Source organism: Bison bison, unplaced genomic scaffold (assembly GCF_000754665.1).
Source record: "Bison bison bison isolate TAMUID 2011002044 unplaced genomic scaffold, Bison_UMD1.0 scf7180017864459, whole genome shotgun sequence".
Taxonomy (NCBI): Eukaryota; Metazoa; Chordata; class Mammalia; order Artiodactyla; family Bovidae; genus Bison; species Bison bison.
Window position 1 is genome coordinate 639962 of NW_011495021.1, and position 13757 is coordinate 653718.

The 13757-nt window shown below is 37.1% G+C and overlaps 1 protein-coding gene across 2 annotated transcripts in view; it reads left to right on the forward strand.

The window, feature by feature from the left end:
* TFPI (tissue factor pathway inhibitor (lipoprotein-associated coagulation inhibitor)) overlaps positions 1–13757 on the forward strand; it is a 98300-nt gene that overhangs the window by 40198 nt on the left and 44345 nt on the right. For both annotated transcript variants that reach the window (XM_010859725.1, XM_010859726.1), the window contains exon 2: positions 7868–8002. In XM_010859725.1, coding sequence (XP_010858027.1) covers positions 7894–8002 — 109 coding nt within the window. In that variant the 5' untranslated portion in view covers positions 7868–7893. The remainder of the gene's footprint in view (positions 1–7867; positions 8003–13757) is intronic.

Sequence of the window (13757 nt, forward strand, 5' to 3'; positions counted from 1 at the left end):
TGTTTTCCTCTATTTCTTTGCAGTGATCACTGAGGAAGGCTTTCTTATCTCTTCTTGCTATTCTTTGGAACTCTGCATTCAGATGGATATATCTTTCCTTTTCTCCCTTGCCTTTTATCTCTCTTCTTTTCACAGCAATTTGTAAGGCCTCCTCAGACAACCATTTTGCCTTTTTGGACTTCTTTTTCTTGGGGATTCTCTTGATCACTGCCTCCTGTACAGTGTCACAAACCTCCCTCCATAGTTCTTCAGGCACTCTGTCTATCAGATCTAATCACTTGAATCTATTTGTCACTTCTACTGTATAATTGTAAGGAATTTGATTTAAGTCATACCTGAATGGTCTAGTGGTTTTCCCTACTTTTTTCAATTTAAGTCTGAATTTGGCAATAAGGAGTTCATGATCTGAGCCACAGTCAACTCTCAGTCTTGTTTTTGCTGACTGTATAGAGCTTCTCCATCTTTGGCTGCAAAGAATATCATCAATCTGATCTTGGTATTGACAATCTGGTGATGTCCATGTGTAGAGTCTTCTCGCGTTGTTGGAAAGGATGTTTGCTATGACCAGTGTGTTCTCTTGGGAAATCTCTATTAGCTTTTGCCCTGCTTCATTCTATACTCCATTGCCAAATTTGCCTGTTACTCCAGGTATTTCTTTACTTCCTAATTTTGCAATTCAGTCCACTATAATGAAAAGGACATCTTTTTTGGATGTTAGTCTAGAAGGTCTGTAGGTCTTCATAGAACCGTTCAACTTCAGCTTCTTCAGCATTCCTGGTTGGGGCATAGACTTGGATACCTATGGTATTGAATGGCTTGCCTTGGAAAAGAAGAGTGATCATTCTGTTGCTTTTGAGATTGCATCCAAGTACTGCATTTTGGACTCTTTTATTGACTATGAGTTCTACTCCATTCTTCTAAGGGATTCTTGCCCACAGTAGTAGATATAATGGTCACCTGAGTTAAATTCACCTGTTCCACTCCATTTTAGTTCTCTGATTCCTAAAATGTCGATGTTCACTCTTGCAGTCTCCTGTTTGACCACTTCCAATTTGCCTTGATTCATGAACCCAACATTCCAGGTTCCTATGCAATATTGCTCTTTACAGGATCGAACTTTACTTCCATCAATGGTCACATCCACAACTGGGTGTTGTTTTTGCTTTGGCTGCGTCTCTTCATTCTTTCTGGAGTTATTTCTCCACTGATCTCCATTAGCATATTGGGCACCTACCGACCTGGGGAGTTCATCTCTCAGTGTCCTATATTTTTCCTTTTCATACTGTTCATGGGGTTCTCAAGGCAAGAATAGTGAAGTGGTCTGCTATTCCCTTCTCCAGAAGAAGAAGGGAGAAGAAGCTCAAGAATCAACAGCTTCACACTTTGTCAGAACTCTCCATCATGACAACTACCATTCCTAATCAAATTAGAACAAAAACATCTCTCAGTTTGGGCCTAAGGTCTTTACAAATCAATGCTGTATTTTCAATTTTTTAGACTTTCAAAGAGCCTGAGATGGTATTTTCAGTAAAGAATAAGGTCCATGAATATTGTCCTTCCATTTTTACAGTATACCCAAAATGATGTCAAGGATTACTTAGAATGATTATGATAGCTAACAGCTGGAATTAGTTATAATTCTAATGACTCTTCCATTTAATCCTCACACCCTATGAAATAGGTTTTAGTAAAATACCCAGTCTATAAATTAGTAAATAGAGAGAAAGTAATGATAAACATATTGTCAAATTTACATAATTAGTAAGTCATACAACTGGTATTTGAAGCTTTATAGTCTGTGCTGGGTTACTAGAGCTGCCATGAAAAAACTATGACAAAGTGGGTGGCTTAAACAACAGAAATGTATTTTCTCACTGTTCCGGAGGCAATAGAGTTTGAGATCAAGGTATCACTTGCATTGATTTCTTCTAAGGCCTCTCTCCTTGGTTTATTTGTAGTCAGCCTTTCTCGGTGTGTCTGTGTTCTCATCTTTTTTTGTAAAGACACCAGTCATATTGAATTAGGACCCTCTCAAAGGACCTCATTTATCCTTAATTATCTCCTCAAAGGCCTTATATCTCCAAATACAGTCACATTCTGAGGCACTACGAGTTAAGATATCAACATATGAATGTGGAAAGGACACAGCTCTGCTCATATTACAGAGCTGGCAAAGAACTTATGTCCATAATATATAAAGAACTCCTACAACTCAATAATGAAGAGAAAAAGAATCTTAAAAGAAAAAAAAAAAAAAACTCAAGTTATTTGGACAGTAACAGAGGAACTGGTAGTTGTTACTTTTAAAATACGGTACTCAAAGAAGATCTTTTGGAGAGAGGATATCTGACAAGTGTCCTGACTAAAAGGACAGAGCCTTTCATTCTGGAATCTTGTAGAAGAGTATTCCCATGACAAGAAATAAAAAATTTAAAGTACTAAATCTAGAATCAGTATGGTTTGCTCAAGAATCAACAGCTTCAGTTGAACCAAAGGATTAATAGGCAGTTTCCATAAAGTCAAATGATTACCAAAAAAAAACCTGACAGGAGATAAAGTTCAAAGAGGAGCTGGGAATGACTTATCAGACTCCTTTTCCCTTGTTGAAATGATCTTACCTCATGATGATGGTGGGAATACTGCAAAACATTTCCCAGCTTCTGCTTTGTGTCTTTAACTGCCCTTAATATTGTTCCACTTAGAAAACAATCTCAAATGTACTCTGTCCTGACCAAATTTGCCCCTAATATGCACACTGATCAATACTTACATTAATTCACTAAGTCGTATGACTAGCACAACAGATCACTCAGGATGTAATTGAATCCTCTGTCCACATTCTGTGTATTCAATGACTCAGTTTTATCAATAGTAATTCAAATATCTGCCCCTTTATCTATAATTCCACTGATAACCCTCTGTTTATAATTTCAATCTGATTTGCAACATTCTAGATATTAATTCCAATTATAATTTTGTCCTCTCAACATCTCTCCATTTTTGTGGATTTTGTTAGTAGAAAAATCATATAATGTTTTTTAAATTTTTCTGGTTTAGAAAATCTGAATTTTTCTTTTCTGTAACATTATCTCTCAAGATATTTTCTAAAAATATTTTATGGGAAAATAGATACTTGACAAGTAAATTTAGAAATGCAGTTCTGTATCTCCCATAGGGGACACCATTGCACATTACCGTATTAAGTGTTTGTTGAAAGTCCTATAGTTGAGAAACCTATATAAAAAGTTAAACTTAGATATAAATATATATTGACCTATGAAAACTCTTTTTAATGTAACAACTAATAACATTCTTGCTGAACTGGTATTCTAAGAACATACCTTGACTAAAATGATAAAAATAGATGCTACAAATTATCATTAGAGACTATAAAATGTAAGTTATGCAATATAACTATAAGTTATTCTGCAAAGTAAGTAAAATGTGTTAATTCAAATGCATACATTTTTAGAACTGAAATGGAAGTTAAGGACAATCTATTTCAAGCCCTGCATTTTATGAATCAGGTTCATAAACATAAATTTATTTTAAAGGTTACTTAGATTGCTGGCAGTGCTGAACTTAGAACTTCTAGTTTATTGCCCCAGTATATAAATACTGTTTTTATTCCAGGTAAATAATTACATTTATTGTCCACTACTATGTGCCTAGTGTATGCAAAGATATTCTCACAATTTATCTTGGCACTTAACGTTACTTGTGTATAGAATTCAATTGATTGAGCATAAATTCCTTAAGAGTCAAGGCTTTCTCTAGTTTTTTGAATATCCCTTAGTGTCTAACATATTATTATATACAACTAGTTACTGATTCAACACATATATGCAATATACTCTTGCTTAAATAACTTCTGATGTCAGATTACAAATTAAATGGGATTTATTAAGAGTGAAGATCCTATTCCTGGTTCACAGCTGATGCCTTCTTGCTGTGACTTTACATGATGGAAGGTACAAGGGATCTCTGTGGGATTTCTTTATAAAAACACTAATCCCTTCCATCATGACCTAATTACCTCTGAAATGCTTCCTAATACCAAAACCTATGAGAGTTAGAATTCTATATCAAAATTTGGGGAAACCCAGTCAGACCATAGCATAATCCAACCAACAATGGAATGTTCACATCCTAACCAACAATTTGTATTATCAGTTTTTATTCATCTTAGTTGTAGTATCCCCCACAATAGTGCTAATTTGTATTTTTTGATGAGTAATAATGTTGAGCATCTTCTACTATGCTTATTGGCTATATATATAAAATCTATTGAAAAGTTCCTATACAGTCTTGTTTTGCTGATGTTTTACTTTTATTTTAGGTTTAAGGGCTCATTAACAAAAGAAACCACTTATCACACACAATAATTTTGATATTTAATAGATTGTTTGACGTAATTTCAGTGTGTGTGTATGCTAAGTTGCTTCAGTCATGTCTGACTCTTTGTAACCCTGTGGACCGTAGCCCACCAGGCTCCTCTGTCGATGGGATTCTCCTGGCAAGAAGAGTGGAGTGGGCTGCCATGCTGTTCTTTAGATCTTCTTGACCCAAGGATGAGACTTGTATCTCTTATATCTCCTTCATTGGCAGCAGGTTCTTTATCATTAATGCCACCTGGGAAGCCCAACTTAATTTCAGTATACAATTATTAAAAGAGGAAATGTAGAGACAATAGAGAAAAGTAACAGCACGTACATCCTCAAATTCTGCCATCCAATATCCAGACTTGAACAGTCCTGGGAAGTCCCTTGTTCACACTAATCTGGAGTCCCAGTTGGGAAAATGTCCCAGGCAGTGCATCCACCCCATTGGCAAGACTTCAAATTGCTGTTTGGGGGTTTGCAATGGCTTGTACCCCAGGGCACAACCTGATACTGTCATCAGTTTGCACGCAAAAATGCAGCTCTGGTTTAATTTTAACTTTTACAATGCTGTTTCTCTCACCTTATAAGTCGTAAGACTTCTTAGACCTGCAGGTAGAGGGGGCCGGGAGGAGCTGGCCAGGCCCTGGGGCATTAAAAGATTCCAAGACCCACCCCGTTTCTTATCTAAAGTGCTGCCTGACTTGCTGTGCTTGCCAGCAGGCTCAGAATGCAGGCAGTGTCCAGGCAGGTCAGAAGCAGGTCAGAGGCCTGATATTGCTGTCCTGCTTCTGAAGCCTGAATAAGACTTCCTCCATTTTAATTTCCTTAACAAATCTTTAATCCATTTTTAATTGCATATTTATTTGTAGTTCTTTATACATTTTCAATATATAATCTTAAGATATATGAATTTCAAATACTTCCTCACAACTTGCCTTTTCAATATCTTAATGATATTTCCTTTGATGAACAGAATTTCTTGATTTTAACGAAATACAGTTATCACTGTTTTATTGTATTTAACCGGTGCTGTCTATATCTTGATTCAAAAATGCTTGCCAACTTCACCATAAATATATTCTCCTGTGTTTTTTCTCCTAGCATTTAATGTTTTACCTTTCACATTTAAATGGTTGAATTCTCCTAAGTCAATTTTTGTGTATGATACTCGATTGGGTAATACATATTTTTAACAGGGCCAGCTATTAAGACAGTAGAGTGCAGAAAGGTACAAGGATGTATAAGAAGTGAGTCAATTAGTACACAGCTTCAGTTTGGGTTTGTTATTTATCTTGTCACTTTGCAATGTAATGCATCTTGAAATTTAAAAAATAAGTAAATTACAATAACATATAATTAAATCAGTTCTCTCTGATCACCACAAATTGCAATTTTATGAATGTTATAACTTGTTGTACTATTTTTTTTCAGTGGTGCACCCAAATCAATCTTCTACATTGCTCTTAGAAATTGTATTATTTAATGCTTTTGGTCACTTTTCAGAAGCAATATTATGGAGAAGAAAGCACTGAACTAGCAGTTTGCTCACTTGAATTTAAGATCTGTATCAGTCATTAATTAGCTATGGCTTCTTAAATAGCATACTCATAGTTTTTTCTGTTCAACTCCCTTTTTTTCTAGAAGCAATAACCCACTTCTCCTGGGAGCTACACCTATCCACTCCACCCTTAAACTCAGATATTTACATTAATATATGCGGTGTTTTGACATATTCATATTTCCTGACCCTTTTATAGAATCCACCAAATATGTGCTAATCTCCTGTAGCTTTTGACCTCAAGCATATTGGTTAAGCTGTGGGACACTTCCCTATCATTTCTGAGCTCAAGCTTTGTGAACCTAGTCCAGGAAGAAAAGAAGTCATACTGTTTTGACTAGGCCCTTCTTATGCAAATTCCTTCATGTTCATGTTTCCTGTATATCAGCAGTTCCAAGTCCAAAAATTCAAGCAACCATAGATCAGGTAGTACTATAGCATTTACTATTGAAAAAGATCCACATATAAGTGAATCCACATAGTTCAATCCATATTGGTCAAAGGCCAATGGTGCATACGTATATTTGTGCATACATTTAAATACATATATATATATATATATATGTGGATTCAAGTACTTTATGATATGATTTAGAAGGTATATAGCACTGCTACCAAATATAATTTTAAAATGTGTTCATCTTTGCAGTGTCGTGAGAAAATAGATTATCCATTTCACTGGTGATTTTAATGACGTTTAATGCAAATTGTCATTTATCACTTTACTTATTATTTAAGACTACACTTTAATGATGTATACTGTAGCTGTGATCCACTACAGACATAAACAAAATACTAAATTGTTTTTGATGGAGTATCGGTTCCTGCATTTGTGAACATGTACTGATAACATTGCTGTTTCCTTCCTGATTCCGATGGCAGCAGCGACTGAGAATGTGCATGCATTCTCTTCTTTTCTCTGCCCATGCTGCATGAACATTACACATTTCCTTCCACTTTTGAATACAAAGGAAAAATAGCCTTTAAGTGTGCTTTTCCATTATTTTTTGCTATGGATCTTAAACAATTTTGAAACAGGAAGTCTCACTCTTCTCCTGCAATCTGTTTCCTATAGGCTGTAAATGTGTTGATTTATAACTTAAAGTCACTTTTCTGTGAAACTCTTTTGCATGAGATAACTCCTTAAATTGATGGAGAAAAATTGGGGCAAACAACTGGCTATAATGTTAAGACATTTCTTTTTTCAACAGTTCTGTTTGCAATCTCATAGGAAATCTGGTTAGGAATTGTATAAAAACAGAAATATATTTTAAAGGAAACAAAGATGAACATTTGGAGAAGGCAACGGCACCCCACTCCAGTACTCTTGCCTGGAAAATCCCATGGATGGAGGAGCCTGGTAGGCTGCCATCTATGGGGTCGCACAGAGTCGGACATGAGTGAAGTGACTTAGCAGCAGCAGCAAGATGAACATTTGGAAATGTATTTCTTTTTTGAACATGGTAGTAAAGGGAAAGAGGAATCAGAAATTGAAAGTTGTATTCAAGAAATGATAGAAAATTTCAAATAAAATTAGTTCTGACTCAGGAAAGAATAGTTATGAAAAAGATGTGGCAAATAGAATTACATATGAAATGGATCTTAATACACACTTAGTCATGTTGATAAGCATTACCCATGTCTCAGTTATTGCTACTTAAGTGTGTATTTTCAAGACTGAACCATGACCTGTGTATTTGAATATTATTAGCTATATGCACTGAAAATACGTGTGTCTACTATACTGAATGCTAATACATGTTTTAAATATGATTTAAGGAATTTGTGAACAGAGATGTATGAGAATACACATTAAGTGTCATAGAATGTCATAAATGTCAAAGCTATGCTTAAGATTCCTAAGTTGATGTGTATAAATCCACATCAACTCTCTATTCATTAGGTATATCTATGTTTTATATTTCAGACATCTCTGAAATCTTCATTAACATAATGAAGAAAGAACAGATTTTGGGGGTTTCTGTATGTCTGCTGCTTAGCTGTGCTTCTGCCCCTCTCAATGCTGTTCCTGAGGAAGGTGAAGAATATACAAACATTACAGGTAAAATGTTAGAAGCATTCATCCTTTTAATCCAAAAATTAATATATTTTTCTTCATCTTGAAAGAAAAGAAGTTTTATTGAAATGATATTTTTCCAAAACCTTAGTACAAAAAAAAGTCACGTTAGGGAAGAAGATCTCTCATTTCTCAGATTGTATATTAAAACCTGAAGTATCTCTGGAAAATTGCAAGTAAAATGAAATGATATAGATACAGCTCTCTATGAACCTTGATGTCACCTTTGACTGTGAAAAGTGTGAGAAGGAAAAGGAAACAGCAGGCATTGAAGGTTTCAGTTTTTCTCTCCTTCCTGTCTTTATATTCCTCAAACAAGAACTTCTCAGATGAGTCCAATGTGAGAATACAGCCAAGCTGGATACCAGGAGATGGGGATAACAGAAGACAGTTCTACTCCCATAAAGTTCTGTGCTTAAAAATAAAATACAGTTGACTCTTGAGCGATGCAGGAGCTGGTGCACCATCAGTGAAGTAGAGCATCCACGTGTAACTCATATTTAGCCCTCTGTATCCACAATTCCTTTATGTCTGGCGTTCTGCATGCAGATTCACCAACCACAGATCATGCACTACTGCAGTATTGACTGTTGAAAAAAAAATCTGTAAACGTGGGCCCACGCAGATCAAACCCGTGTTGCTCAAGGGTCAGCTGTTCTAACAATAAAGCAATAGAACAAGGAGGAGACTGTGTAGTGATCATTATTATAGATTTCTTTCTTAAAAGCAATATTTTGTGGCAAATTAGTAAATTATTGATAGAAACGTCAACTCATTGTTAATAATGAGAGGCTGAACAAAATGAAAGCTTCTATTCATATGTGTGTTTGTGATGTACAAACGATTTCCACAAATACCTTTTTATTTCATATCGCTTACAGCTGTTTAGTGTGATTTTGTTCAGTGTACTTCCCTTTGATACAGATTGAATAAACACATCTTATGTGCCTGAAACTCTGGTAGATGCTAGGGAAGACCTGATGACTGAGACTGGGTTCTCCAAAATGTCATGATTTCACAAGGAAGACAGGTTATTTCAGTACAGTGTAGTAAGTGAAATGATAGAGGCATTCATAGGGTACTGCTGTTGACACAAAGAAGAGGGGGCCTCATCTATACTTGGCTGTCTGAGAGCTTGACCTGGGGAAGTCCAGATGTCCATGCTACACCACTTCAGCCCGCACCCAAGAAGCAGACACTGGGAGTAGACTTGAAGGTCTGCCCCAGCTGGACCCACAGATTGAGCTCCACCCACCCAAGCAAGCCCAGCCTACAGCAGCCCCAGCGGACTGGTAGATGAGAAGCAAACCCAGCTGGGATCAAAAGGGTCAGTCACGTCCTATCCATGTGTGAAAAGCAAAGGCTTATTGTTGTATGCCACTAAAAAAAATATATATTGTTGGGAAAATTTCCTAAAGATGGAATGTTATTTGATAAAGTTAAAAACCATTATGTGTCTTATTAAAGTAGGAATGCCATCACTATGAGATAAGATCTAATCCTTCATTCTGCTCATTTCTCAAAAAAGGGATGGCTAAAATTTTAATATTATGGAGGTAGATAGAGAAGGAATACGGAGATTAAAGTAAATCCTAATAGGAGAAAAGCAGGCAATCCCATTTTAGGAAGTGGGAGGAGAAAGAGTCCACGTGTTCCCAGTATTCACCTAGCCCAAGAAGTTCTCTCAATTAGGCTGAGAAAGTGAATGCCAGTTAATCAGGAGGTTCCTGAAGTTGTTGCTACTGCCACAGTCAGCGAAGAAAACAGAATTAACCCATCAATGTTTAAACCCAAGTTTAAAATCTCTGGGTAAATACAGACCAAATCCAGCTGGATAAGGAAAAACCTTGGTTGTAAAGCCAGATGTGAAGACCACTTAGCTGACTGGCTGCACAGACTTATGCAGTCTTGTTTTTGTTTTATTTTCAATTAATCCTGTGTTAGCAGGATCCTTTGTCTGTCTCTGGCTTCCCTGGTAGCTCAGCTGGTAAAGAATTCACCTGCAATTCCAGAGACCCTGGTTCGATTCCTGGACCAGGAAGTTCCCCTGGAGAAGGGATAGGCTACCCACTCCAGTATTCTTGGGCTTCCCCAGTGGCTCAGCTGGTAAAGAATCTGCCCACAATGTGGGAGACCTGGGTTCGTTCCCTGGGTTGGGAAGATCCCCTGAAGGAGGGCATGGCAGCCCACTCCAGTATTCTTTCCTGGAGAATCTCCATGGACAGAGGAGCCTGCTGGGCTAGAGTCCATGGAGTCCCAAAGAGTCAGACACAACTGAGTGATTAAACACAGTGTCTGTCTCAATTTAATTTTGGAGATATCATCTACATTATGCCATGGTCATGCCATCATTTTATAGAAGTTCAGTGAAATAATGTACTAGTATTTTATTGAAAAACATTACGAGATTTTATGGCTTCTGTCATAAGTCAATAGTAGCCATTTTAAAATTAAGTCAACCAGCAGGGAGGATGAAATAGAAAAACTTCTTGATAAAAAAAAAAATGACAAAAAAATTGTGGTGAAAACTTTCTTTAAAAAAAATCCCTTCGGACTAGGAAAGACAAAATTATCAGGGAACATTTAGAGAAAAGCAAGTATATTTCATAACACTTAGAATCAGATGGGCCTAAGTATGCATTTGTAGTTTGTCATATGGCAGCTTTGCAAAATTAGATGAGTTTATATAAACTCTCTGACTCCCAGTATCCTAGTCTATAAATAAGTGATGTAAATAACTACATTCAGATGGCTGTTATGTAAATTGCATAAAAGCAGCTGGCACATTTCCTAGCACAGAGAAGGCAGAATACATGTCTGTGTTCTATCTTTGCAGAGAAACCAGTCTTTTAGTGAGAGTCAAGTAGCATGTAGACTCCCAGGCAGTACGTTATCTTAAAGCTCTAGGTTTCCAGACAAATCCCAGGAGGAGGAGGACTCTAACAACCAAGGACTTGACACATCCCTAAATATTACCCTGAGCCCTCCCCTCAGGTACCCCAGAACCAGGGGGAGGAAGAGTGAAATTGTAATCCTCAGACTCTGAAAAACAAAATGCAAGGAATCAATTATGAATATGATTAAATATGAACCATAATTCTGTTTATTTCAATACGTCAGATTAAATTCCTGTTACATTGCCCTGTATGTGTTTTCCAGTTGTATGGCCTTAGGTAGATCCTTGTCATACTCAATGCTTTCTTCAAGTTTTAGGAAGGAAAGTTACCGCTGACCCCCTCAGAGCAGCTTAAGTATCTTATTAAACATGGTCACAGCATCTTGAAGTTCTTTAATATTTATATAAGTAAGTCTGAGTGTCTGCATGAGCCATGAAGTTGGGGCATGGGGTGGAGGTCACTGACAGTTAATCTTCTGTCACATCTGCCATGACAGCATGGTGCCTGACATATACGATCAGCACACAGTTGTTAACTTTTGAAAAGGTTTATCTAAAGTAAAAAGTGAAAACAAGACAGACTTTCATCCAGTTTTAGTAGTGGCATGGCTTTGTGTTTAAAGGAGCCACGTGATCACTCCCCCAATCAGGAATGATGTTGCTCAAGTGGGAGGTCGCAAGCTCACTGCACAAAAGAATAAAGAATATTCTAATGCAGGATTTGTGTAAGAAATACCATAAAATTTGAATGGTAAAAATGAATAATTAGATAATAATTAGTAAAATATGTTAATCAAATTAATTCTTAGTGCTTTGTTTAAGAAATTGTTATAAAAGCATTACCTGCTTTCATCATTGAAACCTTTTATAAAGTTATGTGGCACCCTGGGAGGGAGGGGAGTTTGGGAGAGAATAGATACATATATATGTATAGGTTGAGTCCCTTTGCTGTCCACCTGAAACTATCAGAACATTGTTAACTGGCCATATCCCAATACAAAACAAAAATTTTTTTGAAAAAGGAAAAACAAGAAAAAAAAAACTACTCTGTTTTATAAAGTAAAACTAGAAAAATTTATTGAGTAGAAATTGTAAAACTCAATCTACGTTCTTGATTTAAATATCAATTAAGGAATCTCAGTCACACAGATCTGTGACTGTATCACTCAGTTATTAAGAAGATGTGAGATATCTGATATAAACTTATCTGGGGGTCAGATCTAAAGCCATCACTTAGAGTGTGAACTGAGAAGTTAATTTTTGCAGTATTATTTTATAATTTGCACAGTGGAGATAAAAATGCCTTGTGATTATTAAATAACATAATTGCAAAATGTCCGGCGCACAGTAATCTCCGTGAACCGTTTGCAGTCTTTCCTACCCAGACTCTGCTACTACTGCAGAGCAGTTATCTTTTGTGTGTGTGTGGTGCTCTGCCGCCACCTGGTGGCACGATTACTAAATAACACGTTGAAAATAGGCTGGTATTTCTATCCTTAAAACATAAAATGTAAACTAAAAATTTGGCATGATGATAAAGAATATCACATATATGAAAAGTCAAAAATATTGGCAATTATCAATGAGAAAAATCTGATAAAAATTATTGTAAGAAATAGTTCTCCTACATATACAGTATATGGCAACTCAGGCGATGTTTTCCACATTCTACAGGCATCCTCTTTAAAGGTGCTTGTCTGAAGCACTGCTGCAATGATTTGGTGTCTGTAAAGTTCCATAATAACTGTAACTTGGGAATCAGGACCATCATATTATATCAGAAGTGCTATAATGTGTTATGCTGTGCTTAGTCACTCAGTTGTGTCCGACTCTGTTACCCCATGGGTATAGCCTGTCAGGCTTCTCTGTCCATGGGGATTCTCCAGGAAAGAATACTGGAGTGGGTTGCCATGCCCTCCTCCAGGGGATCTTCCCAACCCAGGGATCGAACCCAAGTTTCCTGCATTGCGGGTGGATTCTTTATCATCTGAGACACCAGGGAAGCCCAAGAATACTGGAGTGGGTAGCATATCACTTCTCCAGGGGATCTTCCTGACCCACGAATCAAACCAGGATCTCTTGCATTGCAGGCGGATTCTTTATCAACTGAGCTACCGAGGAAGCCCTAGGAATTTCTGAAACCATGGAATATACCTATACAATTCAAAATGTCAGAATGTTTGTATTCTAGCTCACTTCTCAAAATTATTCACATGACTTTTGAGATCTGTTTATAAGATCAGATCAGATCAGTCTCTCAGTTGTGTCTGACTCTTTGCGACCCCATGAATCGCAGCAGGCCACACCTCCCTGTCCATCACCAACTCCCGGAGTTCACTCAGATTCATGTCCATCGAGTCAGTGATGCCATCCAACCATCTCATCCTCTGTCGTCCCCTTTTCCTCTTGCCCCCAATCCCTCCCAGCATCAGAGTCTTTTCTAATGAGTCAACTCTTCGCATGAGGTGGCCAAAGTACTGGAGTTTCAGCTTTAGCATCATTCCCTCCAAAGAAATCCCAGGGCTGATCTTCTTCAGAATGGACTGCTTGGATCTCCTTGCAGTCCAAGGAACTCTCAAGAGTCTTCTCCAACACCACAGTTCAAAAGCATCAATTCTTCAGCGCTCAGGCTTCTTCACAGTCCAATTCTCACATCCATACATGACCACAGGAAAAACCATAGCCTTGACTAGACGAACCTTTGTTGGCAAAGTAATGTCTCTGCTTTTGAACATGCTATCTAGGTTGATCATAACTTTCCTTCCAAGGAGTAAGCATCTTTTAATTTCATGACTGCAATCACCATCTGCAGTGATTTTGGAGACACACAAAATAAAGTCTGAC